The sequence below is a fragment of the Podarcis filfolensis genome, assembly GCF_964270895.1.
Source record: "Podarcis filfolensis genome assembly, chromosome: 7".
NCBI classification, from domain to species: domain Eukaryota; kingdom Metazoa; phylum Chordata; class Lepidosauria; order Squamata; family Lacertidae; genus Podarcis; species Podarcis filfolensis.
The window spans coordinates 89898632-89924021 of NC_139603.1; the positions used below are offsets into that span (position 1 = coordinate 89898632).

At 50.2% G+C, this 25390-nt stretch overlaps 2 protein-coding genes across 5 annotated transcripts in view; both read left to right on the forward strand.

The window, feature by feature from the left end:
* Positions 1–204: 204 nt before the first annotated feature.
* On the forward strand, positions 205–19464 carry LOC310766171 (flap endonuclease 1-like). 4 transcript variants are annotated; one of them, XM_083622215.1, is made up of 11 exons: positions 205–350; positions 3256–3346; positions 6362–6464; positions 7094–7139; positions 7324–7397; positions 7630–7763; positions 9780–9840; positions 11923–12057; positions 13866–14017; positions 15991–16138; positions 17389–19464. In XM_083622215.1, the coding sequence occupies exons 1-11, from the start codon at positions 269–271 to the stop codon at positions 17452–17454; spliced, it is 1092 nt and encodes a 363-aa protein (XP_083478341.1). In that variant the 5' UTR covers positions 205–268; the 3' UTR covers positions 17455–19464. The 4 variants fall into 4 exon arrangements, with proteins under 4 accessions (XP_083478341.1, XP_083478339.1, XP_083478338.1 ...); XM_083622213.1 differs by having other exon boundaries at positions 213–350; positions 7312–7397; XM_083622212.1 differs by having other exon boundaries at positions 232–350; positions 7312–7397; positions 17386–19464.
* Positions 19465–24665: 5201 nt separating this feature from the next.
* The window catches only part of KIFC2 (kinesin family member C2), a 43912-nt gene continuing 43187 nt past the window's right edge, over positions 24666–25390 (forward strand). Inside the window, exon 1 of the mRNA XM_083621944.1 lies at positions 24666–24795. Within this exon, the coding sequence (XP_083478070.1) occupies positions 24667–24795 (129 nt within the window). The 5' untranslated portion in view covers position 24666. The remainder of the gene's footprint in view (positions 24796–25390) is intronic.

A 25390-nucleotide genomic window follows, 5' to 3' on the forward strand; every position in this document is an offset into this window, starting at 1 on the left:
ATACCCCTAAACATTTTTTTAGGAAAGCATTGCGTAAAGAATGGTTTGGAGAGTTTCAACTGGAAAGCACCGCGCGGCTGCAAGAAGGGGGCTCTCTGCACGTGCTCAGAGGCACTCTTGCTGGCTCTGGAAGGCAAGCAGCTGGGCGCGCCCCTTTCCGGCCCGGGCTCGCTCCCGCTTCCAGCTGGCCGGGCTCCTCCTCCCGATCCACCCCGAGGAAGGAAGGGCGGTGGCGCGCAGAGCCGGAGGGTTGCGCAGGGATCCGGCCATGGGGATCTCCAGGCTGGCCGAGCTGATCCGGGAGCAGGCGCCGGACGCCGTGAGCTCCGTCCAGCTGGAAGACTACCGGGGTGAGCGCTGCCGCCGCCTTTTGCGCCCATCCTGCATCTCCCAGACTGCAGGCATCCCCAAACTCGGTGCGCAACCCGTTTTGGAACTACAATTCCCATCATCCCTGGCCACTGGTCCTGTTAGCTAGGGATGATGGGAGTTGTAGTCCCTAAACAGCTGGAGGGCTGAGTTTGGGGATGCCTGTCCCAGAGGATCGCAGGCATCTCCGCCGGTTGGGCTGGATGATGACCTTTGGGTCTCTGGTGCAAGTTAAAACTTTGCCAGGGCGGGAACAGCATCTCCTTACAAAACTTATGGTACCAGTTACAGATAGGTAGCCGTGTTGGTCTGCCATAGTCAAAACAAAAATTTTTTTTTCTTTCCAGTAGCACCTTAAAGACCAACTAAGTTAGTTCTTGGTATGAGCTTTTGTGTGCATGCACACTTCTTCAGATACCTTCTGAAGAAGTGTGCATGCACACGAAAGCTCATACCAAGAACTAACTTAGTTGGTCTTTAAGGTGCTACTGGAAAGAAATTTTTTTTTTGTTAAAACTTATGGTAGTCCTTGTTGTTGTTGTTTAGTCATTTAGTTGTGTCTGACTCTCCGTGACCCCCTGGACCAGAGCACGCCAGGCACTCCTGTCTTCCACCGCCTCCCGCAGTTTGGTCAAACTCATGCTGGTAGCTTCAAGAACACTGTCCCACCATCTCATCCTCTGTCGTCCCTTTCTCCTTGTGCCCTCCATCTTTCCCAACATCAGGGTCTTTTCCAGGGAGTCTTCTCTTCTCATGAGGTGGCCAAATCTTGGAGCCTCAGCTTCACGATCTGTCCTTCCAGTGAGCACTCAGGGCTGATTTCCTTCCGAATGGAGAGGTTGGATCTTCTTGCAGTCCATGGGACTCTCCAGAGTCTCCTCCAGCACCAGAATTCAAAAGCATCAATTCTTTGGCGATCAGCCTTCTTTATGGTCCAGCTCTCACTTCCATACATCACTACTGGGAAAACCATAGCTTGAACTATTGCATGTTTGCAATTTCGTCTCTGGTTCCTCTGCCTCCAAACTTGGTGTTCTACCTGTTTTGGAACTACAATTCCCATCATCCCTGACCACTGGTCCTGTTAGCTAGGGATGATGGGAGTTGTAGTCCCAAAACAGCTGGAGGGTTGAGTTTGGGGGTGCCTTGTCCCAGAGGATTGCGGGCATCTTGACTGGTTGGGCTGGATGATGACCTTTGGGTCTCTGGTGCAAGTTAAAGCTTTGCCAGGGCGGGAACAGCATCTCCTTACAAAACTTCTAACGTAATTTGTTGATTAGTTGCTCTGCAAATAATTCATATAGTTCTTCCAATCTTCTGAAAATGTCTGGTCCTGCAGGGTTTCGGATCCTTCCTGTCATTTTGTCCAGTTTTGTAAGGAGAAATATATGAAGTGTTACAAAGTAGAAAAAGGTGGAGATGTTGGTTATAAGTTTGAAATGTGATAGGGAAAAAAGGAATGCATACTGAGAGATTAGATTGGGAAATTTTCAGACAGGACTGACGGAAGTCAAAAAAAATGCATAAGATGTGAAAGTATGTTTAATTATTGTTGGAAATGGTATAATAATAATAATAATAATAATAATAATAATAATAATAATAATTTATTATTTATACCCCGCCCATCTGGCTGGGCCTCCCCAGCCACTCTGGGCGGCTTCCATAAAAACCAAAAATACAATAAAATATCACACGTTAAAAACTTCCCTGAACAGGGCTGCCTTAAGATGTCTTCTGAATGTCAGGTAGTTGTTTATCGCTTTGACATCTGCTGGAAGGGCGTTCCACATATGTTAAAGAACTAATAAAAATGTATCTTAAAAAAGGGAACAGCATCTCCCGTTCAACTGTGGGAGCTGGAGCTGAACTAGGGAACTCGCTGTTGCAGGAATTTGGATGGGTTTAGAAGAGGGTTGGGCAAATTCAGGCTCTGCCTTCGCAGCTGGAGGCCGTAAATGCTTCTGAATCCCAGAAACTGCAGATCTCTTACGCTCAAATCCTGCTTGCTGGCTGAGGCATCTGGTTGGCCACTGTGAGGTCAGGATCTGGACTAAATGGGCCACTGGCCTGATGCGGCAGACTCTTCTTAGGTACTTAGAACTGAGTCTGAGGCTGAATCTGAGCATGTGCAGAGTGCCTTTCCCGCCAGCCGATTCATAGCCCCCCGCTCCTGCACCCAAAACACTCCCCTGTGCTCTGGCTTGGCCGTGTGGGGCGCAGAAGTCTCATGTAGGGGGTGCATGGCGTCCGAAGGGAGAAGCGGGTCTGTCTGGGAGTCTAGAGCCAGAATTTCTGACTGATGGGAAGGTATTATTTATTTCGTCTGTTTACATCCCACCACCGTGGGGCTCAGAGTGGGGTACATGGGGGTTCCCCGTGGCTTTCCTGCCCCCAGGCATCCCTACTTGTCCTTAGACCGTCTCCTGGAACAAGTATTACTATTTTATTTTATTTCCTAAAATTTCTATTCTGCTTGAAAAGCTTTGTCTGCCGACTTTCCCCATTCCATTCCTAATTTTTATAAACTTCTATGCTGTCACCTCTCTAAAGTCTCCTTTTTCTAAACTAAGATGTCCCAAATGCTTCAGCCTTTCTCCAAAAGGGAGTCTCTCCAGTCCCTCAATCATTTTGGTTCTCCTTTTCTGAATCTTTTCTGCAATCTCCTTTTTGAGGTGAGGCAACCAGAACCATTCCTCTCTGCCTTTTCTTCCTCTCAGCCTAACCCTACCTCACAGGGCTGCCGTTGTCGTGGGAATTAAACAAAGAGCGGCAGAACCATGCATACGCCACCTTGAGCTCCTCAGAAAAAAATGTGGGATAGAAACAGAACAAGCAGATACGTACATAGAATGATTAAGTTCTTTTCCCTCCTGCTTGGCTCAGGGCGTGTGGTGGCGATGGATGTCTCCGTCGCTTTTTACCAGTTCCGCACGGCTATGCCAAAGATCATCAACCGCCATGGGGAAAATATCAGGTGAGAAGTTGCAAGTAAGTTTTAAAAAAGAATGTTTGTTGATTTAAAAGCATTTGTAAGCCACTTAATACTAATAAACTGTTGAACTGATTTTATAATGAATTGATTTTAGAATGCTGTATTATTTTACTGTTGTTAGCCGCTCTGAGCCCGGCTTTGGCTGGGGAGGGCGGGATATAAATAAAAATTTATTATTATTATTATAAGTCATGTCTTCTACTTTGGTGATCCCTCGTAGCCAAGTAAGATTGTCTTCCATAAACACAGCTTTAACATTGAGTCCGTAAGTGACTGTGGAGGCCAGTTCTGGATCCACACGTCCTTCCACAGTGGACACATAGGTTTCCGGGCGGGAGCTGATCCCGGTGTGGATTTGCCAAGCGTGCCTTCCTCTTAGCACGTTTCTCCCTTGCGTTCTGAGTTCGAGTGTCTTCAAAGCCCATGACACCTTTGGTAAAGGCTGTTCTCCAACTGGAGCGCTCGCAGGCCAGTGTTTCCCAGTTGTCAGTGTTTATATTACATTTCTTTAGATTTGCCTTGAGAGAGTCTTTAAATCTCTCTTGTTGACCACCAGCGTTACGCTTTCTCTTTCTAAGTTTGGAATAGAGTAGTTCATGGGTAGGCAAACTAAGGCCTGGGGTCCGGATCCGGCCCAATCGCCTTCTAAATCAGGCCTGCGTACGGTCTGGGAATCAGCGTGTTTTTACATGAGTAGAATGTGTCCTTTTATTTAAATGCATCTCTGGGTTATTTGTGGGGCATAGGAATTCATTCATTCCCCCCCCCAAAAAAATATGGTCCGGCCCCCATAAGGTCTGAGGGACAGTGGACCGGCCCCCTGCTGAAAAAGTTTGCTGACCTCTGGAGTAGTTGCTTTGGAAGACATGTATACACACTCGACTGCGGAACTGGCACACTGCATGTGCCACAAAATACCCATAATAGTCATTCTGCATTTGTAAGAACTCTCTCTTTTAGTGTAGTAGCACTTTGGAACTCCCCGCCTATTGATAGCAGGAAGGTGCCGTCACTGAACTCTTTTCCGCACCAGCTAAAAATATTCTGGTTTATGCAAGTCTTCCCAACTGTTTAGAAAGCGGGTGCGAGTCTTAATCTGTTTTTAGCCTATTGCTGTATTTTAACTTTTCCAAAGTCTTAACTTATTGCTGCTCCCCCCCCCCCCCCCGCAATTGATGGCTTTAATGTTTTATATTCTTTCTGTAAACCGCTTTGAGGTGTTTTGCCATCAAGCGGTTTTCATAAATAAATATATAAATATCATTAAAACAACAATACAGCGTGGAACTAGTAAAACAGTTGGTTTCAAAGCGTATAAAAACAGAGGTTCAGGTTGTCAAAGCACATCTTCTGGGTTAGGGAAAGCCTGATATCCCCAGTACAGGGACAATAGTGAAAAATGTTCAGGTCACCGCCCTGTGATATTTTGCAGGGTGTGGTGCCAAAGGTAGAATTTCCCCAGGTGATCTCAGTGAGTCTTTCAGGTATTTCAAGTTTTTGTGCCCTCTCACTTTTGCTTTAAGCAGGCTGTTTCCTGGGCAATTATTGTTCCAGCTCGTTGCCAAACTGATGCCCTCAGTTTCCCAGTGTGAGATCTATGGCTCTGAGACAATCTAAGGGTCTTGGTGGTTTGTGATGCGGCAGCAAAAGCAGCTAACGCTATTCTAGGCTGCATTGATAGACGTCTAGCGTCCAGATCAAGAGAAGCAATAGTGCCTCTCTGTTCTGCCTTGGTCAGACCACGCCTGGAATACTGTGTCCATTTACGGGCACCACAATTTAAGAAGGATGTCGACAAGCTGGAAGGTGTGCAGAGGAGGGCAACCAAGACAATCAAGGGTCTGGAAACCAAACCTTATGAGGAACGGTTGAAGGAGTTGAATATGTTTAGCCTGCAACAGAGGAGACTGAGAGGAGATCGGATAGTAAAGGTAAAGGGACTCCTGACATTAGGTCCAGGCTGACTCTGGGGTTGCGGCGCTCATCTCACTTTATTGGCCGAGGGAGCCGGCGTACAGCTTCCGGGTCATGTGGCCAGCAGGACTAAGCCGCTTCTGGCGAACCAGAGCAGCGCACGGAAACGCCGTTTACCTTCCTGCTGGAACGGTACCTATTTATCTACTTGCACTTTGACGTGCTTTCGAACTGCTAGGTGGGCAGGAGCAGGGACAGAGCAAGGAGAGCTCACCCCGTCATGGGGATTCGAACTGCCAACCTTCTGATCAGCAAGTCCTAGGCTCTGTGGTTTAGACCACAGCGCCACCCGCATCCCTTACCTTTTACCTTCTAGGCTGTATCAGCAGATGTCTAGTGTACATCCCACCTGAAGTCCTCTGTCTAGTCCTGGGTACATTAGTTTAATATTATTATTATTAACAAGTTGGAAGGTGTGCAGACCAACCAATATGATAAAAGTTCTGGAAACGAAGCCTTATGAAGAGCGGTTGAAGGAGCCAGGTATGTTTAGCTTGGAGAGGAGGAGACTGAGAGGTGCTATGATAGTTATCTGAAGGACTGTCACAGGGAAGAGGGAGCAAGCTTGCCTTTTGCTGCTCTGGAGGGCAGGACTCGAACCCACGGCTTCAAGTCACAAGAAGGAGATTCAACATCAGGAAGAACTTTCTGATAGTAAGAGCTGTTTGCCAGTGGAACGGACATCCTGAGAAGGTGATGGACTCTCCTCCCTTGGAAGTTTTTAAGCAGAGCTTGGGTGGCCACCCGTCATGGATGCTTGAGCTGAGATCCCTGCATTGCAGGGGGTCAGACTAGATGGCCCTAGGGTCCCTTCCGATTCTATGATTCCCCTGCTTCCTTCTGGTCCATTTCCCCATGATGGCGATGCACACCTGCACTGGCAGGGCTTGAGTTTGAGTTCTGCCCAGGTCTCCCTGCTCACTCCTGTCTCCTTTGCATCCCTGCCCCCTTTTGTGGGGCTGCCTTGCTTTGCCTCCCCCCCCCCTGCCCCCTGCTCACACACTGCCTCCTCTTCTGTTCCAGTTCCCTGCAGGGGCTCTTTTACCGGACGATGCGTCTCTTGGAAAACGGCGTCAAGCCCGTCTTCGTCTTTGATGGGAAACCCCCAGACCTCAAGGAGAGAGTGGTTCGTAAGAGGGGATCCCGGGTGGGCTGGGAGGGCGAAACCCAAACACTGACCCCCAGGGCTGGCTAGAAGTGCAGGGGGAGAGTCTCACCCGGAAAGGCAGGGACCACATTGACCATGGAGAGAATTAGAAGTCTCTCTCTCCCCCCATTCACCCCATTTTCCTATTGCGGCCTGACTTTGCCACGTTTCAGGCTGCTGTTAATCTGAAACTGCACATCATCATCATCATAATTTATTATTTATACCCCGCCCATCTGACTGGGCTTCCCCAGCCACTCTGGGCGGCTTCCAACCAAATAGCAAAAACAATACAGTGTCAGACATTAAAAACTTCCCTAAACAGGGCTGCCTACAGGTGTCTTTTAAAAGTAAAATAGTTGTTTATTGCCTTAACATCTAGTGGGAGGGCGTTCCACAGGGCGGGCGCCACTACCGAAAAGGCCCTCTGCCTGGTTCCCTGTAACTTGGCTTCTCGCAGCGAGGGAACCGCCAGAAGGCCCTCGGCGCTGGACCTCAGTGTCTGGGCTGAATGATGGGGGTGGAGACGCTCTTTCATCCTCCCCCCATCCAGGAAAGGGAGAAGCAATTCTGCGCAATTCTTCTTTCTGTCTCCGCTCCCCTTGCAGTTGGCGAAACGCGCCGCAGTCTCTGGAGCCAAGAGGAAAGCTGCAGGTAAGACTGTCTCAGACTCCCCTAGTTGGGGGTCACTGCCCCTTTTATTGGTGGGCAGTTGGGGCTACGGCAGGGAGAGCCCCGCCCCCAGACCCTCTGAGCCCGGCTTCGGCTGGGGAGGGCGGGATATAAATAAAATTTTATTTATTATTATTATTCCTGCGTCTTTCAGATCCTGTTGCAGACGAGCCCCCACAACGGCTGCCGAGAAGAGACTCCGAGAGGCTGCTGGGTTACTTGGGGGTTCCCTGTGTGCAGGTACACAATGTCTCCTGCGTCTCGGGGTTGGGATAGATGACCGCCTGGGGTCCCTTCCAACCCTACAAATCTATGCTTCCGTGTTCACATATTTACATCCAATGCAGCATATTTATATACTTATATGCGAGGGAACCTCTCTTTCTCTCCCCCCATAGAATCACAGAACTGTAAAGGGACCCCTAAAGGTCATCCAGCCTAACCCCCTCTCCCCTCCTCCTCTCCCTCTTAGGCGCCAGCTGAGGCAGAAGCGACATGCGCAGCTCTGGTGAAGTCCGGGCGCGCCTGGTGCACGGCCACGGAGGACATGGATGCGCTGCCCTTCGGAAGCTCACGTCTCCTGCGGCACCTGAACGCCAAGAACGGGTGAGTGTGTCCTGGACTTGAATGGAAGCGGTAAAGACTCTGGGCATGTGCAGAGTGCCTTCCCAGCTCCCACAGGTCGGAGGCAGAGAGCAGGTGGGAGGGGTTTCCGGGGGGCAGAGTGTGTCCATTCCTAGCAAGATCAAGGCCTGAAACTCATTGTGGAAGCTGGAGCATCGTGGATTGTTCTGGGCTGGGCGTTTGTGAGGCAACCTGAGTTAAGAAACAGAAGAAGAGCTTGCAGAACCATCTAGTCCAATATCCTGTTCTCTCTCTCTCTCTCTTTTTTAAAGGTTGCAACACTGGTTTACTAGTCATTAATATTACTTGTAGATTACAGAACATTTTAAATAGAATAGAAAATAAAATTGTGTCTACGTTCTTACAAGCTTTCTGAAATGCAACTTCATGGGAAACATGAACATGGACATTGACTTCCCTTTAATTCTGAACAATCATGATTACAGATGGAAAACAGTAGACAAGAACATAGAGGAGTTTCTCCCTTTTTATAATGCTGTCTGTATGTAATTCTACCTTCGCTTTCCCATCTGCCATCATCAGTCTCCCTGTGGCCCTTGTTTTTATGTTCTGTTTTTATGCGCTATCCTGTTCTCACTGGGGCAGCACCTCACACTAGCAGGGCTGGCACAAGTGACAAAATGCTGTTTGGCACTCAACGTCTGCAAGAGATGCTATGGCTTTGGTGCGCGCAGGTTTCCTGCTGTCAAAACGGTCCGTCCGCCGGCTCCTCCACAAAAACTCTGGTTCCCACCAAAAATATGAAATAAAGTCAAACCATATTTGCAGGCAAAAAAAATTAATTAAATTTCAATGGGTGTGTGTGTGTGTGACAAGAAATTTTCTGCCCCGGCTACCACCTGACCTTGCTACGCCACTGCCCACCAGATGCCCGTTATGGGAAACCCGCAACCAGGATTTGAGCAAAAAACCCACTCTCCCCTCCAGCAATTGGTATTCCGAAGCATCGCTGCCTCCGACTGCTAGGAGCCCCTGATAGTCTTGCCCTCCATGAATCCGTCCAGAGCTCTTATAAAAGCCATTCCATCTGGTGCTCATTGGTCCTCCTTGTGGCAGTGAGTTCCACAGTTTAACTGTGCGCGGCATGAAGGAATTCTTTTATCCGTCTTGAATTCAGCTTCATCGGATATCCTGTGAGCTGCTAGAGTTATGAGAGAAACTTTTCTGTATCCTGTAACGGCACACCCCGCCCCATCCCTATGGGCAGTGTGCCCCTCCATCCCTATGGGTGCCACGCGCCCTGTGTCTGTCGGACTTGCGTTCGACCGAGCGACTCCTCCAGTTGAGTCCTCTGACATGATTAACAACCTGAGCCTCTGATAAGGCTCGTTCCCCCATTACGCAGAGTATCCAGCACAGGGAAGGAATGAGAAATATGAGCTACATGCTAAGAGTTTTATTACTAAGCTACGCAGACAGAAAAGAAATATATCCTCTCTCTGTGAGAGCAGAGAACAACTCTAAAAACAAAGGAACAGGAAACCAGTAATAGCAACATCCGTCTCCTGTCTTCCGTGAGACTTCCAATAGCCTGGAAGCTCTGGAATGTAAACAGAGTCTTGTGACTCCAAAGCACTGCACAGCGGCAACAAACAGAAACCAACAGTGCCGTCCCTATGGGTGCCTCCAATCCCTCCCTCTGGGCACCGTGTTCCCCCATACCCATGGGTGCCCCCCCTGCTCCTCTGGGCACACCGCCCCAGATGCCCGATAGGCTTCCTCCGCCATTTCCCCATTTTAAAAAAAAGTTCTTGTCTTCTCGGCTTCTGAGCTTCCCAGTTAGTTTCGCCATTTTGGCAGAGTCCATCCTCTTGATTTGCGATTCTTCCCTGGTAGAATTCCTCTTCCTTCCAGAGTCCAGCCCCTTGGTGTCACAATGCAGGAATCTGTGGCCGGCCGTTGTGCAGTGAGAAATCGGGTCGACTTTGTTCCCTGGGGTCGTAATGGATTCTGCGTGGTTTCTTTTATCTCCTCTAGAGACCTGGAAGAGATCTCCTTGCCGGTGGTTCTGCAAAAGCTGGGCTTAACGCAAGAGCAGGTGAGGAGACAAGGGCGTAGCAAGGGGGGGTGCGGTAGTTGTGGTCTGCCCCAAGTGTCCCCACTCAGGGGGGTGACAAAATCGTGGCCGACACTCACTGCGGCTTCTGCAGCGCACCCGAGCCACGCATCTTGGGTGCCTGTGTGCTGGGCCTGGGGGTAACCCAAGAAACGCAGTCCAGGTCCGGTCCAGAATCTAAAGGATCCGCTGGGAGTCAGTCCGACAGGGTCAAGGCAGGACACGAGGCAGGAAACCAGGCAAGGACAGGTACAGGATCTCAGGCAGGATCTGGCATACAGCAATGTAGCTCCCACAACCTGGGGCAGGGTCCAATAGCCTTTTATCTCTGCCGGGGTAACGGCCAGTCCTGATGCCCCGGCGACTCACCTCCTTGTTTCGCCTGAAGGAGAGCACTCCTCCTGTGAGTCCGCAGGTCTCTCCTTCTCTCAGACCTTCGTCTCTGCAGCTCGGGAGACGTTGGTGGGTTACTAGACCCAGAGGCCGCCTCAGCCTCCCCTGGAGCAGCTGTAAGTGATGGCTCAGCTGAAGTTAATGAGGTCATCCCCACATCTGGAGCCAGGGCAGGATCAGGCCCCTGACTCGGCCCAGCTGGTGCTTGTTGCAGGGGAACCTGTGCAGACTGGGCCTCTTCAGGATCAGGCCCCAGACTTGGTTCAGATGATGCCTGAGGCAAAGGATCCGGTGCAGACTGAGTCTCCTCTGGTTCCGAGTCCGAGTCCCAGGCCATCACAGCCTGGAGGCCCTACGCTGTCCATCTACTGCCTGCCCCCCCCAATGTAGGTGGCTGAGGCCCCACGGCACACCCCGCCCCATCCCTATGGGCAGTGTGCCCCTCCATCCCTATGGGTGCCACGCGCCCTGTGTCTGTCGGACTTGCGTTCGACCGAGCGACTCCTCCAGTTGAGTCCTCTGACTTGATTAACAACCTGAGCCTCTGATAAGGCTCATTCCCCCATTATGCAGAGTATCCAGCACAGGGAAGGAATGAGAAATATGAGCTACATGCTAAGAGTTTTATTACTAAGCTACGCAGACAGAAAAGAAATATATCCTCTCTCTGTGAGAGCAGAGAGCAACTCTAAAAACAAAGGAACAGGAAACCAGTAATAGCAACATCCGTCTCCTGTCTTCCGTGAGACTTCCAATAGCCTGGAAGCTCTGGAATGTAAACAGAGTCTTGTGACTCCAAAGCACTGCACAGCGGCAACAAACAGAAACCAACAGTGCCGTCCCTATGGGTGCCTCCAATCCCTCCCTCTGGGCACCGTGTTTCCCCATACCCATGGGTGCCCCCCTGCTCCTCTGGGCACGCCGCCCCAGATGCCCGATAGGCTTCCTCCGCCACTGTGAGGAGAGGCTGGTTCTGCAGAAGCAGAACTGGAGCAGCTGCTCAGAAGCAGAACCAGGAGCAGAACTGGGAGCACCTTTGAAGGTGACCTGGAAACTGCAATTAATCCAGAATGCGGCAGCTAGACTGGTGACTGGGAGCGGCTGCCGACACCATATAACACCGGTCTTGAAAGACGTAAACTGGCTCCCAGTACGTTTCCGAGCACAATTCAAAGTGTTGGTGCTGACCTTGAAAGCCCTAAACGGCCTCGGTCCAGAATACCTGAAGGAGCGTCTCCACCCCCATCGTTCTGCCCGGACGCTGAGGTCCAGTGCTGAGGGCCTTCTGGTGGTTCCCTCACTGGGAGAAGCCAAGTTACAGGGAACCAGGCAGAGGGCCTTCTCGGTAGTGGCACCCGCCCTGTGGAACGCCCTCCAACCAGATGTCAAAGAGATAAACAACTAGCAGACTTTTAGAAGACATCTGAAGGCAGCCCTGTTTAGGGAAGCTTTTAATGTTTAATAGGTTATTGTATTTTAGTGTTTTATTGGAAGCCGCCCAGAGTGGCTGGGGAAACCCAGCCAGTTGGGTGGGGTATAAATAAATTATTATTATTATTATTATTATTATTATTATTATTATTATTATTATCCTGCTGTGTTGTGTGACGCTGGTGTCTTCCTCCCTCCTCTCCTCTCCTCTCCCCATCCCTGCGCCTTTCCCGAATGCAGTTTGTGGACCTCTGCATCCTGCTGGGCTGTGATTACTGCGAAAAGATCCGGGGTCTGGGCCCCAAGAAGGCCTTGCCGCTGCTGCGGCAACACGGGAGCATTGAGCAGGTCTTGCGCTCTGTCTGCAGCGCTCAGGTATAATAATAATAATAATAATAATAATAATAATAATAATAATAATTGTCAGAGCTACCCTAGGTCCCAGCTCACAAAGGACCAACGCTGCTTCGTTGTTAAGTATAAAAGTCTTTATTGAAGTTCAGTTTCACTTCCAGAGCTGCAGCGCGCAGCTCCACGTCTCAAGTGTCAGACCGCTGATGCTCCGTCTGAGTCTCCTCCCCCTTGACACCAATTTAAGATTCTAGCCTTGCTCCACCTTCTCTGCTGCTCCTTCCTCCTCTGGGTCCGCCTGCCCGCCGGGGTTCCGCCCTTTCTAGCCTCTTCTCCCGCTGATTCCCCTGAGCCTTCTCCCTCCCTCCGGCGGGCTTTAGGAGCTGGTTCCCCATCCGGGTCTCCTGCTGTTCCGCGCGCCTGCACATTTGAACTTGGCGCGCGCGCCCAGCCAGCAGCTTTCCTCCTGACCGTTCCACTGCTGCTGTCACTGCTTCCCCCATCGGGGGGGGGGGGGGGCTAGCTGCAACTGACCTCCCCTCCTTTGGAGGCGTGGTCAGCCCTGACTCCCTCTCTTGAGGAGACACTGCTCCTGACACATGTGACTCCTCCCCCCCACTACGCTCTGGTGGGGAAACTGGTCCCGATCCTCCACTGCTGCTTTGGGGTTCCCCTCTGGCTCCTTGTTTCTGCTGCGTCCCCCCTGGGACCCCCCTTGCCCTGACCATCGGCGCCCCCTTCTGGGAATCTTCTGATTCGCTGGAGAAGCTCATGGAATCTCTCGGGCCACTGTCATACTCCCCTACGCTGCCCTCGGATTCTTCCCCTTCGCTCTCCCAATCCTCTCTCCCTAGTGCTCCTGCTCCTGATTCCCTGACAATAATAATAATAATAATAATAATAATAATAATAATAATAATAATAATTATTATTATTATTATTATTATTATTATTATTATTATTATTATTTCCAGAGGCAGCCATGCTTCTGAATCTCCGTTGCTGGGAACCCCAGGAGGGGAGAGGGCTGATCTTATGCACGGATCCTCCTTGCAAGTTTCTCCAAGGCAGGGTGCTGTGCCAGATGCAGAGGCAGTTTTAGGGTGGCGCAACCGGTGCGCCCACACTGGGCGCCACACGGCAGGGGAGCAACACCAGTGCTGTAGGGGTGTCAAAACGTAGCGCTGCACTGTGCGCCTCTGAAATTTGAAAGCTCAAAGTCAGCTAGAAGGGCCGCCGGCCTGATCCTGCGCACTCTTCTTTATGTTCTTAAGATAGTTCCTGTAGCTCAGGTTCAGCAGGGGGCTGGTCCACTGTCTCTCAGACCTTGTGGGGGGCCAGAATATTTTTTGGGGGGGAAATGAACGAATATGCCCCTCAAATAACCCAGAGATGCATTTTAAATAAAAGCACAGATTCTACTCGTGTAAAAACACCAGGCAGGCCCCACAAATAACCCAGAGATGCATTTTAGAAGACATCTGAACGCAGCCCTGTTCAGGGAAGTTTTTAATGTGTGACATTATAATGTATTTTTAATCTTTCTTGGAAACAGCCCAGAGTGGCTGGGGAAACCCAGCCAGATGGGCAGGGTACAAATAAATAAATTATTATTATTAATAAAAGTGCACATTCTACTAATGTAAAAGCACGCTGATTCCCGAACCATCCACGGGCCAGATTGAGAAGGCGATTGGGCCGGATCCAGCCCCCGGGCCTGAATTTGCCTCCCCATGTGTGTATCTGCTGCAGGCTGCAGCTCAGGGTTGATGGGCGAAGGGCAGGTAAGTTTCTTTCTTACAGGTTAATGCTGAAAATCCTACTCTTTGCAGAAGCACCCGTTGCCTGAAAACTGGCCCTTGGAGGAGACCCGGCGGCTCTTCCTGCACCCCGAGGTGGCCGAGCCGAGCCAAGTGGTGCTAGAGTGGCAGGAGCCAGACGAGGAGGGGCTGCTGCAGTTCCTGGCACATGAGAAGCACATGGCGTGAGTAGTGGTGTGAAATTCTCGAGCATGATCTATTGGAGAATATTTGCGATTAATGAGAATATTAGAGAATTTTCATTTAAAACAGAATATTCATTTTAGCGCATTGAAAATGATAGCATTTTAATGCATTGAAAATGATATAATTAGTTAATATACATGTTTATTCATGGGTAAACTTGTTCAGATGGCAACCAAAGACTGTACAGATACTTTTATTCAATGGGGCAAGGCAGTGAATTCACATTCTTTGATTTTCTCCCCCTGTAGCTCACATTTCAGAACTGCCAATGGTGAATGACACAATGCCCAGTAATGTAACTGGATTTTTTAAAAAAATCATTATTCATTCCTTACACTGGCAATATCACAGCTTGACTTATTATTTACTAGATTTTTTAAAATGTGGGTTGTAAAACTGGTTCTTACATTAGAATTTACAGTTTGTGGAGAATGTTCTCCGGATAATTTTCTAGCAGAAAATATTCTCGAGAATATTCTCTGGAGGATATTCTCACTTCACATCACAAGACGTGAGTGTGGCTGCTCTTGCTTGGCAAATAATACTACTACTACTAATAATAGTAATAGTAATAATAATAATAATAATAATAATAATAATAATAATAATAAACGGTTTCTACGCTAATGCAATTCTGGTTCTAAACGCGGCATAAGGGGTCTCTGTAGTATAGTGTATTTTAAAATGGGGTTTTAGAGTTTTAAGGGGTTTTTGAATGTTTTATGTAGTTTTGTAGTGGTTTTATGTAGTTTTGTAGTAGTTTTATGTAGCTTTCAATTTCATTGTTCCACAAGGGACAATGACAATAAAGATATCGTATATCGTATATATCGTATATATCGTATATATCGTATATATCGTATATATCGTATATCGTAACAATAATTTATTTATACCCCACCACTCTGGGCGGCTTCCAACAAAGTACCAAAATACAGTGGTCTGTTAAACATTAAAAGCTTCCCTAAGAAGGGCTGCCTTCAGATGTCTTTTAAAAGTCTGGTAGTTGTTCTTCTCTTTGACATCTGATGGGAGGGCGTTCCACAGGGCGGGAGCCACTATCGAGAAGGCCCTCTGCCTGGTTCCCTGTAACTTGGCTTCTCGCAGTGAGGGAACCGCCAGAAGGCCCTTGGAGCTGGACCTCAGTGTCCGGGATGGATGATGGGGGTGGAGACGTTCCTTCAGGTATACGGGACCGAGGCCGTTTAGGGCTTTAAAGGTCAACACCAACACTTTGAATTGTGCTTGGAAATGTCCTGGGAGCCAAAGTAGGTCTTTCAGGACCGGTGTTATGTGGTCTCGGCAGCCACTCCCAGTCACCAGTCTTGCTGCCGCATTCTGGATTAGTTGTAGTTTCCGGGTCACCTTCAAAGGTAGCCCCACATAGAGCACATTGCAGTAGTCCAAGCGAGAGATAACCAGAGCATGCACCACTCTGGCGAGACAGTCTGCGGGCAGGTAGGGTCTCATCCTGCGTACCGGATGGAGCTGGTAAACAGCTGCCCTGGACACAGAACTGACCTGCGCCTCCATGGACAGCTGTGAGTCCAAAATGACTCCTGGCTGCGCACCTGGTCCTTCAGGAGAGGCGTTTTGTGGTCTTGGCGTAGCAGAGGAAGGAGCGAAGGGACCATATGTTTCTGGACTGCAACTCCCATCAGCCAGCACAGCTTCCTGCTTTTGCACATGCCCTGATCTGCGGAAAACGCCAGTCTCTTCTTTGGCCACTTTTCCCAGCCTTCCCCTCTATTTCCCTTGAATCTGCTGCCTTTCTCAGAAAGCGGTGGTCTCTCCTTCCTTGGAGGTTTCTAAGTGGAGTTTGGGTGGCCATCTGCCATGGATGCTTTAGCTGAGATTCCTGCATTGCACGGGGTTGGACTAAGGACCCTCGGGTTCATCTTCCGACTCTACAATTCTGTGATACTCTTTGACCCGAGCACCTGCTTCACAGGGAGCACCGGGTTCGCACCCGACTGGAAGAGTGGCGGGCCGCCTGCCTGAAGAGAGCCCAGCCCCAGTCGCCTGGCCCCGTGACGAAGCGCAGCAAGAAGCAGCAGAGGATGGTGGAGTTCTTCCAGGTCAAGAAGCGGCCGTGCAAGGTGAGGAGGAGAGGGAGGAGGGATGGAGGGATGGATGGGTGAGGCAAAGGAATGGCTGGAGGGGTCACTGTCAGTGCTGTGATGGAGCAAAATAGCCTAAATTCTTCCCCCAAACGGGTGCTCAAGTCGGCTCTGGGTCTTTTTTGGGTGGTGAACTCACTAAAAGAGTCAGCTCAGCATTCAGTGTCAGGCAGTGGGGCATACCGTATTTTTTGCTCTATAAGACTCACTTTTTCCCTCCTAAAAAGTAAGGGGAAATATGTGTGCGTCTTACGGAGCGAATGCAGGCTGCGCAGCTATCACAGAAGCCAGAACAGCAAGTGTTACGAAAAAGGAGCAATGCTGCTGAGTGCTCCAGATGGCTGGAAAGCCAAACAGGATGTTGATGTTTTGGGACTGTACCGTGGGAACAAGGGACAGTATATTCTGTGCACTGAGCACCGGATGTTAGCTCAGAGTGTCACATGACCCTGTACTGGAAGTACATGGGAGGAGTTATTCTCTCTCTGCTGTTGATGTTGAGAGAGTGCAGACACGTTTTCTCTGTACTGCTGGAAAGACAGAAATAAAGGCATGTAAATACATTTCTGTCTGTCTCTCTCCCCTCCCTGGGGAATGGAAGGGGAGGAGTGGTGTGTTCTTCTCACGTTGAGAAGGATCGCCGATAGAGATCTCGCCTTGTCTTGCCGGGAGCCGCTGACGGGGGAGATCAACAAGGAACTCAAGCCGGGCACCTGGAGAGTGGCCAATTCCTCTGACTAAGGCTTGAATTCCGACAGCAAGAGGGATTGCTGCTTTCACTGTGCAGCGATCCCTCTTGCTGTTCTGGCTTCTGAGATTCAGAATATTTTTTTTCTTATTTTCCTCCTCCAAAAACTAGGTGCGTCTTATGGTCTGGTGCGTCTTATAGAGTGAAAAATATGGTGATTGGTTTGAAGGAGGAACAAAATGGCTGGGAGGTCTTGGTGGGGTTACAGTTCCTCTGAAGGAGCAGGTTCGCAGCTTGGGGGTACAGTCATACCTCATGTTACGTTTGCTTCAGGTTGCACGTTTTCAGGTTGCGTCCCACAACGACCCGGAAGTAACATAACGGGTTGCTTCTGGGTTTCACCCCTTGCACATGCGTAGACGTGCAAAATGATGTCATGCGCAGAAGCGGCAAATTGCAACCCGCGTGTGCACAGATGCTAGTTGCGTTCTTTTCTGGTTGCGAATGGGCCTCATTCTGACTTGGCCGTTCCTCTCAGCAGATACCGAAACCCGGCAGGAAGAAGACGAAGACCCAGGAACAGCCAGGAACGGCAGTGGAGACTTGAGCAAATAGCTCCCTTTTTCGCTGGCTTGCAAGGGCCGCACTCCAGGAAGACTTTGGAAGGTGTTACCTGGGTGTTCAGGCTTGCTGGCACCCTCAACATTTCATTCATTCATTTAATAACATTTGTATGCCCCTAAATTCTCAGATCACAGTGATCTTCAGGAAACTAGACCCCTTCTTTCCTCTCCTCTAAGCAGGTGGCTGTCTGCCCTTTGACATTTCCCTTTCCCTGACCTTGCTGTCTTTCATACCAGACTCCTGCCGTTGGCATTTTCGAGTTTTCTTCATTGTTTCTGCGTCCCTATTGCAGCCTGCCTGGTCCATGGTGCCCGTATCAGCTTCTTATAATCCCGCAAGAAGATTCCTTGCCTCGGCCTCTTTCTCATATTACAGAAATAAGCCAATTCAAGTAGTCACTGCAGACAGAGGTGTGATTCTGAATTCTGGCTGCTGTCCAGTTCTGTGGTTGTTTGAGGCATGCAGTCTGTTGGGTCAAAGGCAGAGGACGGACAAGAACAGGACCCTGGACAGCTCCAGTGGGCTCTTGTGAAAGTTTGTTAGGTCGTATATCTTCTGACCCACTGAATCTGCTGCAACGACCCTGCAATAAATTTGATTTATTGCCACTCTGACAAACTTCCAGTTGCGTCCACATGCTTCCACTCTGCTTCGTAACCACTCTCTCCAGTTGCCGGATAATAGCAGAGTTCACACGCAGCAGCAAATGGCTTTTCCGTGTCAACGTGGTATCCTCAATAATGCAGCTCAACACCAGTGCTTCTAATCTTAAAGGTAAAGGTAAAGGGACCCCTGACCATTAGGTCCAGTCGTGACCGACTCTGGGGTTGTGGCGCTCATCTCGCTTTATTGGCCGAGGGAGCCGGCGTACAGCTTCTGGGTCATGTGGCCAGCATGACTAAGCTGCTTCTGGCGAACCAGAGCAGCGCACGGAAACGCCGTTTACCTTCCCGCTGGAGTGGTACCTTTTTATCTACTTGCACTTTGACGTGCTTTCGAACTGCTAGGTTGGCAGGAGCAGGGACCGAGCAACGGGAGCTCACCCCGTCGCGGGGATTCGAACTGCCAACCTTCTGATCGGCAAGTCCTAGGCTCTGTGGTTTAACCCACAGCGCCACCGGATAATAGCAGAGTTCCCACGCAGCAGCAAATGGCTTGTCCGTGTCGACGTGGTGTCCTCAATAACGCAGCTGGACACCAGTGCTTCTAATCCAAAACTCTTTATTTCGTAGCACTCAAAACAGAAAACCTGCAGAATCTAGCTGCATATTCGCAGCTCTCTGCCTCTTAACAAAAAACTACCCGACCTTGCTAACGAAGCACGGATTATGTGGGCAGTGCACCCAGTTGATAAGAACGCTCCTGGAGTGTTAACTCCTGACAGTCCAGAACCATAACATAGTTATAACATAACCATAGCCTGAAATGTCCTGGCTAGCGCCAGCGGAAGCCTAGCCTTACGCAGGCAGCCAAGAACGATTGGCAAGGGCTCCTCCTCTGAGCCCGATGAGGGTGGCAAGGCTGTGCCCTCCAGCTCGAAGGGTCCCAGATAAAGGTAATGTTCCCATCCCCGAGGAAGCAGTTTGGACCAAGGGCACAGAATTGTAGATGGGGAAGGGACCCCTAAGGCTCATCTAGTCTAAGCCCCCTGCAATACAAGAACCACAAGCCCAGGGTCTTTGCCACTGGACTCTGGCTCTCCTGCCCCTTATCTCCTATTTTCTAAATTTACATTTCGTTCTTTTTCCCCTTTGCTTCCAGGGTGGTTTTCCTTCAAAAAGTCAGCCTCAATCTGCCACTATACATACATATGCGTCGCAGGCCAGTGCTGGGAGCAATTTGAAGGACCTATCAATGTCCATGGGCTTGCAAAGTCCTGACACAAACTGGACTTTTTTGGAAACCTCCTGTTACCTGCTTGTCCCACACAGCTGTTACTCTCTGCGCCACCATTCCGGCGTTTTACAATAAACAAATCTCTGTTCTACCCAAATTGAAACCTGGTGGTATTTTGCTAATTCCTCTTGGGAATTAAAGGGTGCAGCATTAACTCCCGTGGAACACTGTGGGTCCAGGACCCTGAAATATTATTGCCTCCAGGCTGAGATACATTTACAGGTGAGTTTGTGCGTTACCTGCCATCAGGGCCAGGTGTAGACTTGAACGTGAGAAGAGCCTGCTGGATCAGGCCAATGGGGGCCCATCTAGTCAATAATAATAATAATAATAATAATAATAATAATAATAATAATAATAAATTTATTTATACCCCGCCCATCTGGCTGGGTCTCCCCAGCCACTCTGGGCGGCTTCCAACAGAACACTAAAATACAATGGCCTAGTAAACATTAAAAGCTTCCCTAAACAGGGCTGCCTTCAGATGTCTTCTAAAAGTCAGGTAGTTGTTTATCTCCTTGACATCTGATGGGAGGGCGTTCCACAGGGTGGGTGCCACCACCAAGAAGGCCCTCTGCCTGGTTCCCTGTAACTTGGCTTCTCGCAGGGAGGGAACCGCCAGAAGGCCCTTGGCGCTGGACCTCAGCATCCGGGCAGAAGGATGGGGTGGAGACGCTCCTTCAGATATACTGGACCAAGGCTGTTTAGGGCTTTAAAGGTCAGCACCAACACTTTGAATTGTGCTCGGAAACCTACTGAGAGCCAATGCAGATCTCTCAGGACCGGTGTTATGTGGTCCCGGCGGCCACTCCCAGTCACCAGTCTAGCTGCCACATTCTAGATTAATTGCAGTTTCCGGGTCACCTTCAAAGGTAGCCCCACATAGAGCGCATTGCAGTAGTCCAAGCGGGAGCTAACCAGAGCATGCACCACTCTGGCGAGACAGTACTCTTGCAGGTAGGGTAAACAGCTGCCCTGGACACAGAGTTGACCTGCACCTCCATGGACAGCTGTGAGTCCAGAATGAAACCCAGGCTGCGCACCTGGTCCTTCAGGGGCACAGTTACCCCATTCAGGACCAGGGAGTCCCACACACACTTTGAATTGTGCTCTGAAGTGTATTGGGAGCCAATGTAGGTCTTTCAAGACCGGTGTTATGTGGTCTCTTTAGCCGCCCCCAGTCACCAGTCTAGCTGCCGCATTCTGGATTAGTTGTAGCTTCTGGGTCACCTTCAAAGGTAGCCCCACATAGAGCGCATTGCAGTAGTCCAAGCGAGAGATAACTAAAGCATGCACCACTCTGGCGAGACAGTCTGCGGGCAGGTAGGGTCTCATCCTGCGTACCAGATGGAGCTGGTAGACTGCTGCCCTGGACACAGAATTGACCTTCGCCTCCATGGACAGCTTTGGTGACAGTGTGCAACAACAGAATATTTTTGTTCTTTCTGCCTGAGAGGTTCAAATTGCAATTTGACTCCTCTATCACCCGGGGGCTCTTTATATTCTGCCTGTAGGAACTGCTCTTTGTCTTGAGTAAACACCAGCTTCACAAAGCACCCCTGACTTGCTCGGAAACATGAAGCCTGAAGCATTTTTTTAAAAATGTGTAAGGCTAGTTTGACAGCATTTGAAATACTGGTTTGTCCCTGTAAAGATGCCTCCTTGCTCCTCTCTCTGTGGTTTGCTGCAATTTTCTCTGGGAGCCCACCATCCTTGTTAAGCTGTTGCAAAAGTATTGTTGCAACAAGACATCCTTTACCTGTGGAACTCCCTGCCACAGGAGGTGGAGGTGGTGACTCGCACAGGATCAGATAAAACTATGAGGGATAAGGCTATTGTCAAATATCAGTCGTGTTAGCTAAGGGAATTCTCTGTTTAGGGACAGTATACAGGGGTGTGTGCTTGTTGACATAATGTTTGCCTTCCCTGTGGCCAAAACAGACTCTGTGAGAGGCTTGCAAACATCATTTCTAAGACTGACCCTGCCCTCAGAAATGCAGACAACTGCTGGAGATGTGGAAGTAAAAATGCAAACTTGGTACATATGATGAATAACTGCCTGATGATAAGATCATTTTGGTGCGAGGTGAGAATATATATAGCAAGAGTAATATATCTAAGTAACACCTTAGAGACCAACTAAGTTTGTTCTTGATATGAGCTTTCATGTGCATGCACACTTCTTCAGGCATATAAAGATTGTGCTACTGGACAATTATATAATTGTTGTTTCTCTCTCTCTCTCATCTATCTATCTAATCTAGTTTTTATTAATTTTTCTGTTTTACAAATTAAAATACTCATTTTACACCCTTAAGATATCAATGACTTCCCTTCTTCTCTTTCCATGGTTCATTTTGCATATCATAAATCCCTGCATATTTTACAAAAACTATACCATTCACTATCCCATTAGTGCATCCATCAAAAATTATTTACCCTGTTGAATTGATCTGAATGCTCAGCTGTACACAATTATTTCCAATATATTCAATAAACCTTTTCCAATCTTCTTTAAACATATGTTCTTCTTGTTCTCTTTTTCTGTGTTGAGTCTGCAAGTTGTTCACCCCCAGGAGGTTGGGTCTGCTGCCTTCTGCATGCAAAGCACAGCTCCTGAGGCTCTTTCCTATAGGGCTGTTGCCAAGTCTGGTTCCATCTTTGCAGCAGGAGTGAAGGGGCTGCTTCTTCCCAGCGGGACCAGCTTGTGAGATTCTGCTGCCGTCAGCAGCCTCTGCATTGCCGGAGCTGAGAGAGGCAGCTCTCCAGCAGTACAGAGACATCTTCTGCATTCAAAGCAGGTGTCCCACTAGGGATCCTGCATGGACCCTTTGCATCCTTTGTCTGAGATGCTTGCATGTTGAGATGCAAAGGACAGGTCATGGCATTTAATAGCAGCTAAAGAACAATGGCAGGAGAAGTTGATGAACTATTCAGAACTGGCAAAAATGACAGACAGACTAAGAGAAAAAGACAACAGTGACTTTGAAAAAGAATGGGAACCATTTATATTATACTTGCAGAAACAAAGAAAGCCTATAGACTTGATGGCAGGATTTAAATAAACATTCACATCATTAGTATTAGAAAATGTGTAGAAGATAGAGAAATAATATGGTGCATTCACTGTTATTTTTATGTTTTTAGGTTTGATGTTATTGTACAAATATGTTATTAGTAGTTTTTTCTTTTAGGAGGCAGCAAAGTGGGTGAAAGGAGAAACAAATCAGAAGTGGAAGTTGGGGAAAGCCTAGGAGGGGAGGGAGGGAGGAATGTATAGTAAATGTTAGGAATATGAGATGTGTGTAATAAATGAAAAAGGAAAATGAATCTCTTTTTTTTTTTAAGATCATGGCATTTAAGGTTTGTTTTATCCTGTTGACACCCTACCTTTTCCTCCAAGGAGCTGCAGGTGACCTACACGCTTCTTCCACCTGCAATCATTCAACACCCCCCCCCAGCCCTGTGAGGGAGGTTAGGCTGAGAGGCACTGACTGGCCCCCAAGGTCCCCCAGCTTCGTGGCTGAGTGGGGATTTGAACCTGGCTCTCGGGTCTTAGCCTAACACACTAACCACTATGCCGGGTCTCTAATTGCAACGCCGTAGGCTGTGCTGCCACTGCTCCAGCCCAACTTCACTGCCTGCCTATTTATTTCCAGGTAACCCCAGAGTCGGCCACGACTGGACCTAATGGTCAGGGGTCCCTTTACCTTTTTATTTGGAACCCACTTGGCCAGACCCAGGGAAGTTAACATCCCAGATTATGGCCAAAGTTAATGTAAGAACACAATTAGGCCAGTGACCCACCCAACTTCTCACAGTAGCCAACTCCTAAAGGGACCCCTGACCATTAGGTCCAGTTGTGGCTGACTCTGGGGTTGTGGCGCTCATCTCGCTTTATTGGCCGAGGGAGCCGGCATACAGCTTCCGGGTCATGTGGCCAGCAGGACTAAGCCGCTTCTGGTGAACCAGAACAGCGCACGGAAACGCTGTTTACCTTCCTGCTGCTGCAGTACCTATTTATCTACTTGCACTTGATGTGCTTTCAAACTGCTAGGTTGGCAGGAGCAGGGACCGAGCAACGGGAGCTCACGCCGTCGAGGGGATTCGAACTGCCAACCTTCTGATCGGCAAGCCCTAGGCTCTGTGGTTTAACCCACAGCGCCACCTGCATCCCAGCCAACTCCTAGGGGTCTCCAATAAAATATTTGAGGGGGCTCACGCTGAGCCCCACCCCAGAGTTGATGGGCATTGCCATTCAAATGGTGTGTGTGTGTTGCGCCTTGGAATCAATTATGTGGAGTGAGGCTTACCTGCCCCCCCAATATTTTATTCAGGTTGGCATCTCTGGACCAGATGCCCATTATGGGAAACCTGCCAGCAGGATCCGACCCCAAGAGCCACTATTCCCCTTCTGTGGTTTCCAGCAACGGGCGCTCACAATGCCAGTTATGGAGACAAGAGCATAGCCATTCTGGCTAGTAGTAGCCACGGCAAGCTCTGTTAAGAACAGCAGGAGATCCTGCTGGATGAGGCCACTGGCCCACCTGCGCCAGCATCCTGCCCTCACCTGGCCGAGCAGATGACCTGAATAGGAGACCCGCAAGCCGGGGCCCCTGGGGACCGAACCCGTGTCCTTCTGCCTGCAGAGCAGCTGCCCCGCCACTGCGGCACTCGGGGCTGGCGGAGACCTCCCGGCTGCTGCCTGGGGGGGGAGAAGCAGGGGAGCCTTCGCGGGGAGCGGCAGCGGCGGCCCGGGGATGCGCTCCTCCGGCCCCGGTGCCATCCCTGCGGGCGGCTCAGCCCTGCCTCCGAGGGGGGTGGCATCTTCTGGGCAAGAGGAGGAGAAGGAGGAGAAGGAGAAAAAGGAGGAGAAGAAGGGAAAGGAAAAGGAGGAGAAGAAGGAGGAGAAGGAGGGAAAGGAGAAGGAAAAGGAGGAGAAGGAGGAGAAGGAGGAGAAGGAGAAGGAGGAGAAGGAGGAGAAGGAGGGAAAGGAAAAGGAGGAGGAGAAGGAGAAGGAGGAGGAGAAGAAGGAGAAGCAGCCGCGCCCCCCTCGCCCTCCCGCCCGGCCCGGCCCTCCCGGTGACTCCGATTCAGGCTGCGGCGGGCCGGAAGGCGGGGCGCGGCGGGCCGGGCGGAGCACCTCCAGCCGCCGGAGCCGCCTCCTTTTCCTCCTGCTCCGCTGCTGCTGCTGTGGTTGCTGCGGCTGCTGCTGCTGAGCGGAGCGCGGGGGTTTTGCGGGGGTCCCCTCTCCAGGTGGGCGCCGCGGATTTGGGGGCTCGGTTGCCGCGGAGCCCCCATGTACGCCTTTTACTCGCTGCTGGTCTACATCTTCTACACCCTCTTCAAGAAGGATGGCGGCGAGGAGGAGGCGGAAGGGGGGGCAAGGGGGCAGCAGCCCCCCGACGGGCAGGACGGCGCTCCCCAGGTAAGGCGACAAGGCACCGGTCCTGTGGCTGGGCGTTCCGCGGGGCAAAGGAGGGAAGGGGGCGCGGGTGACAGCCTGGCATCGCGGGTGGCGCTATGGATGACATTTGGGGGGTGCCTGCTGTGGGGGGCTGGCTCCAGATGGGGGTGTTGTCGCCCTCCTAGCTATGGGGCATAGGAGCCAAAGTCCCTTGCCGCCCTCCAATAAAATATTTGAGTACCCCCCCAACTGCCATTTAAATGGCGTGCGTGTGGATTAGGTGGGGCGGGGCGCTTGTCTGCCCCCCCCAATATTTTATTTCAGTTGGCACCCCTGCCATGGGGCCAGTACGTGCCAGCGGTGTGGGGCGCAACGTCAGGACGGTGCCTCTCTTAATCGCGTTGTGCCCAGACCAGCCTGGAGGACGGGGGTGGAAGAGTGAATTCAGGGCTTACCTCCCACCCTAGAGAAGAGCTCCTGGGCCCCCCCCCCTTGCAGCTCCCTCTCGCCCCCTTTCCCTTCCGTGCCCATCGCAAGATAAGAAGCTGCCTGAGTTAGTAACCTTGGTCCACCTAATATTGCACCCACGGACTGGCAGCGGCGGCTCTCCTGGCTT

Coding starts and splice junctions, on each gene's coding strand:
- LOC310766171 (XM_083622212.1), top strand. CDS start 269: ATGGGGATCTCCAGGCTGGCCGAGCTGATCCGGGAGCAGGCGCCGGAC. Junction 7,398..7,629: donor TGGGGGTTCCCTGTGTGCAG/GTACACAATGTC, acceptor TCTCCCTCTTAG/GCGCCAGCTGAGGCAGAAGC. Junction 14,018..15,990: donor GCACATGAGAAGCACATGGC/GTGAGTAGTGGT, acceptor CCTGCTTCACAG/GGAGCACCGGGTTCGCACCC.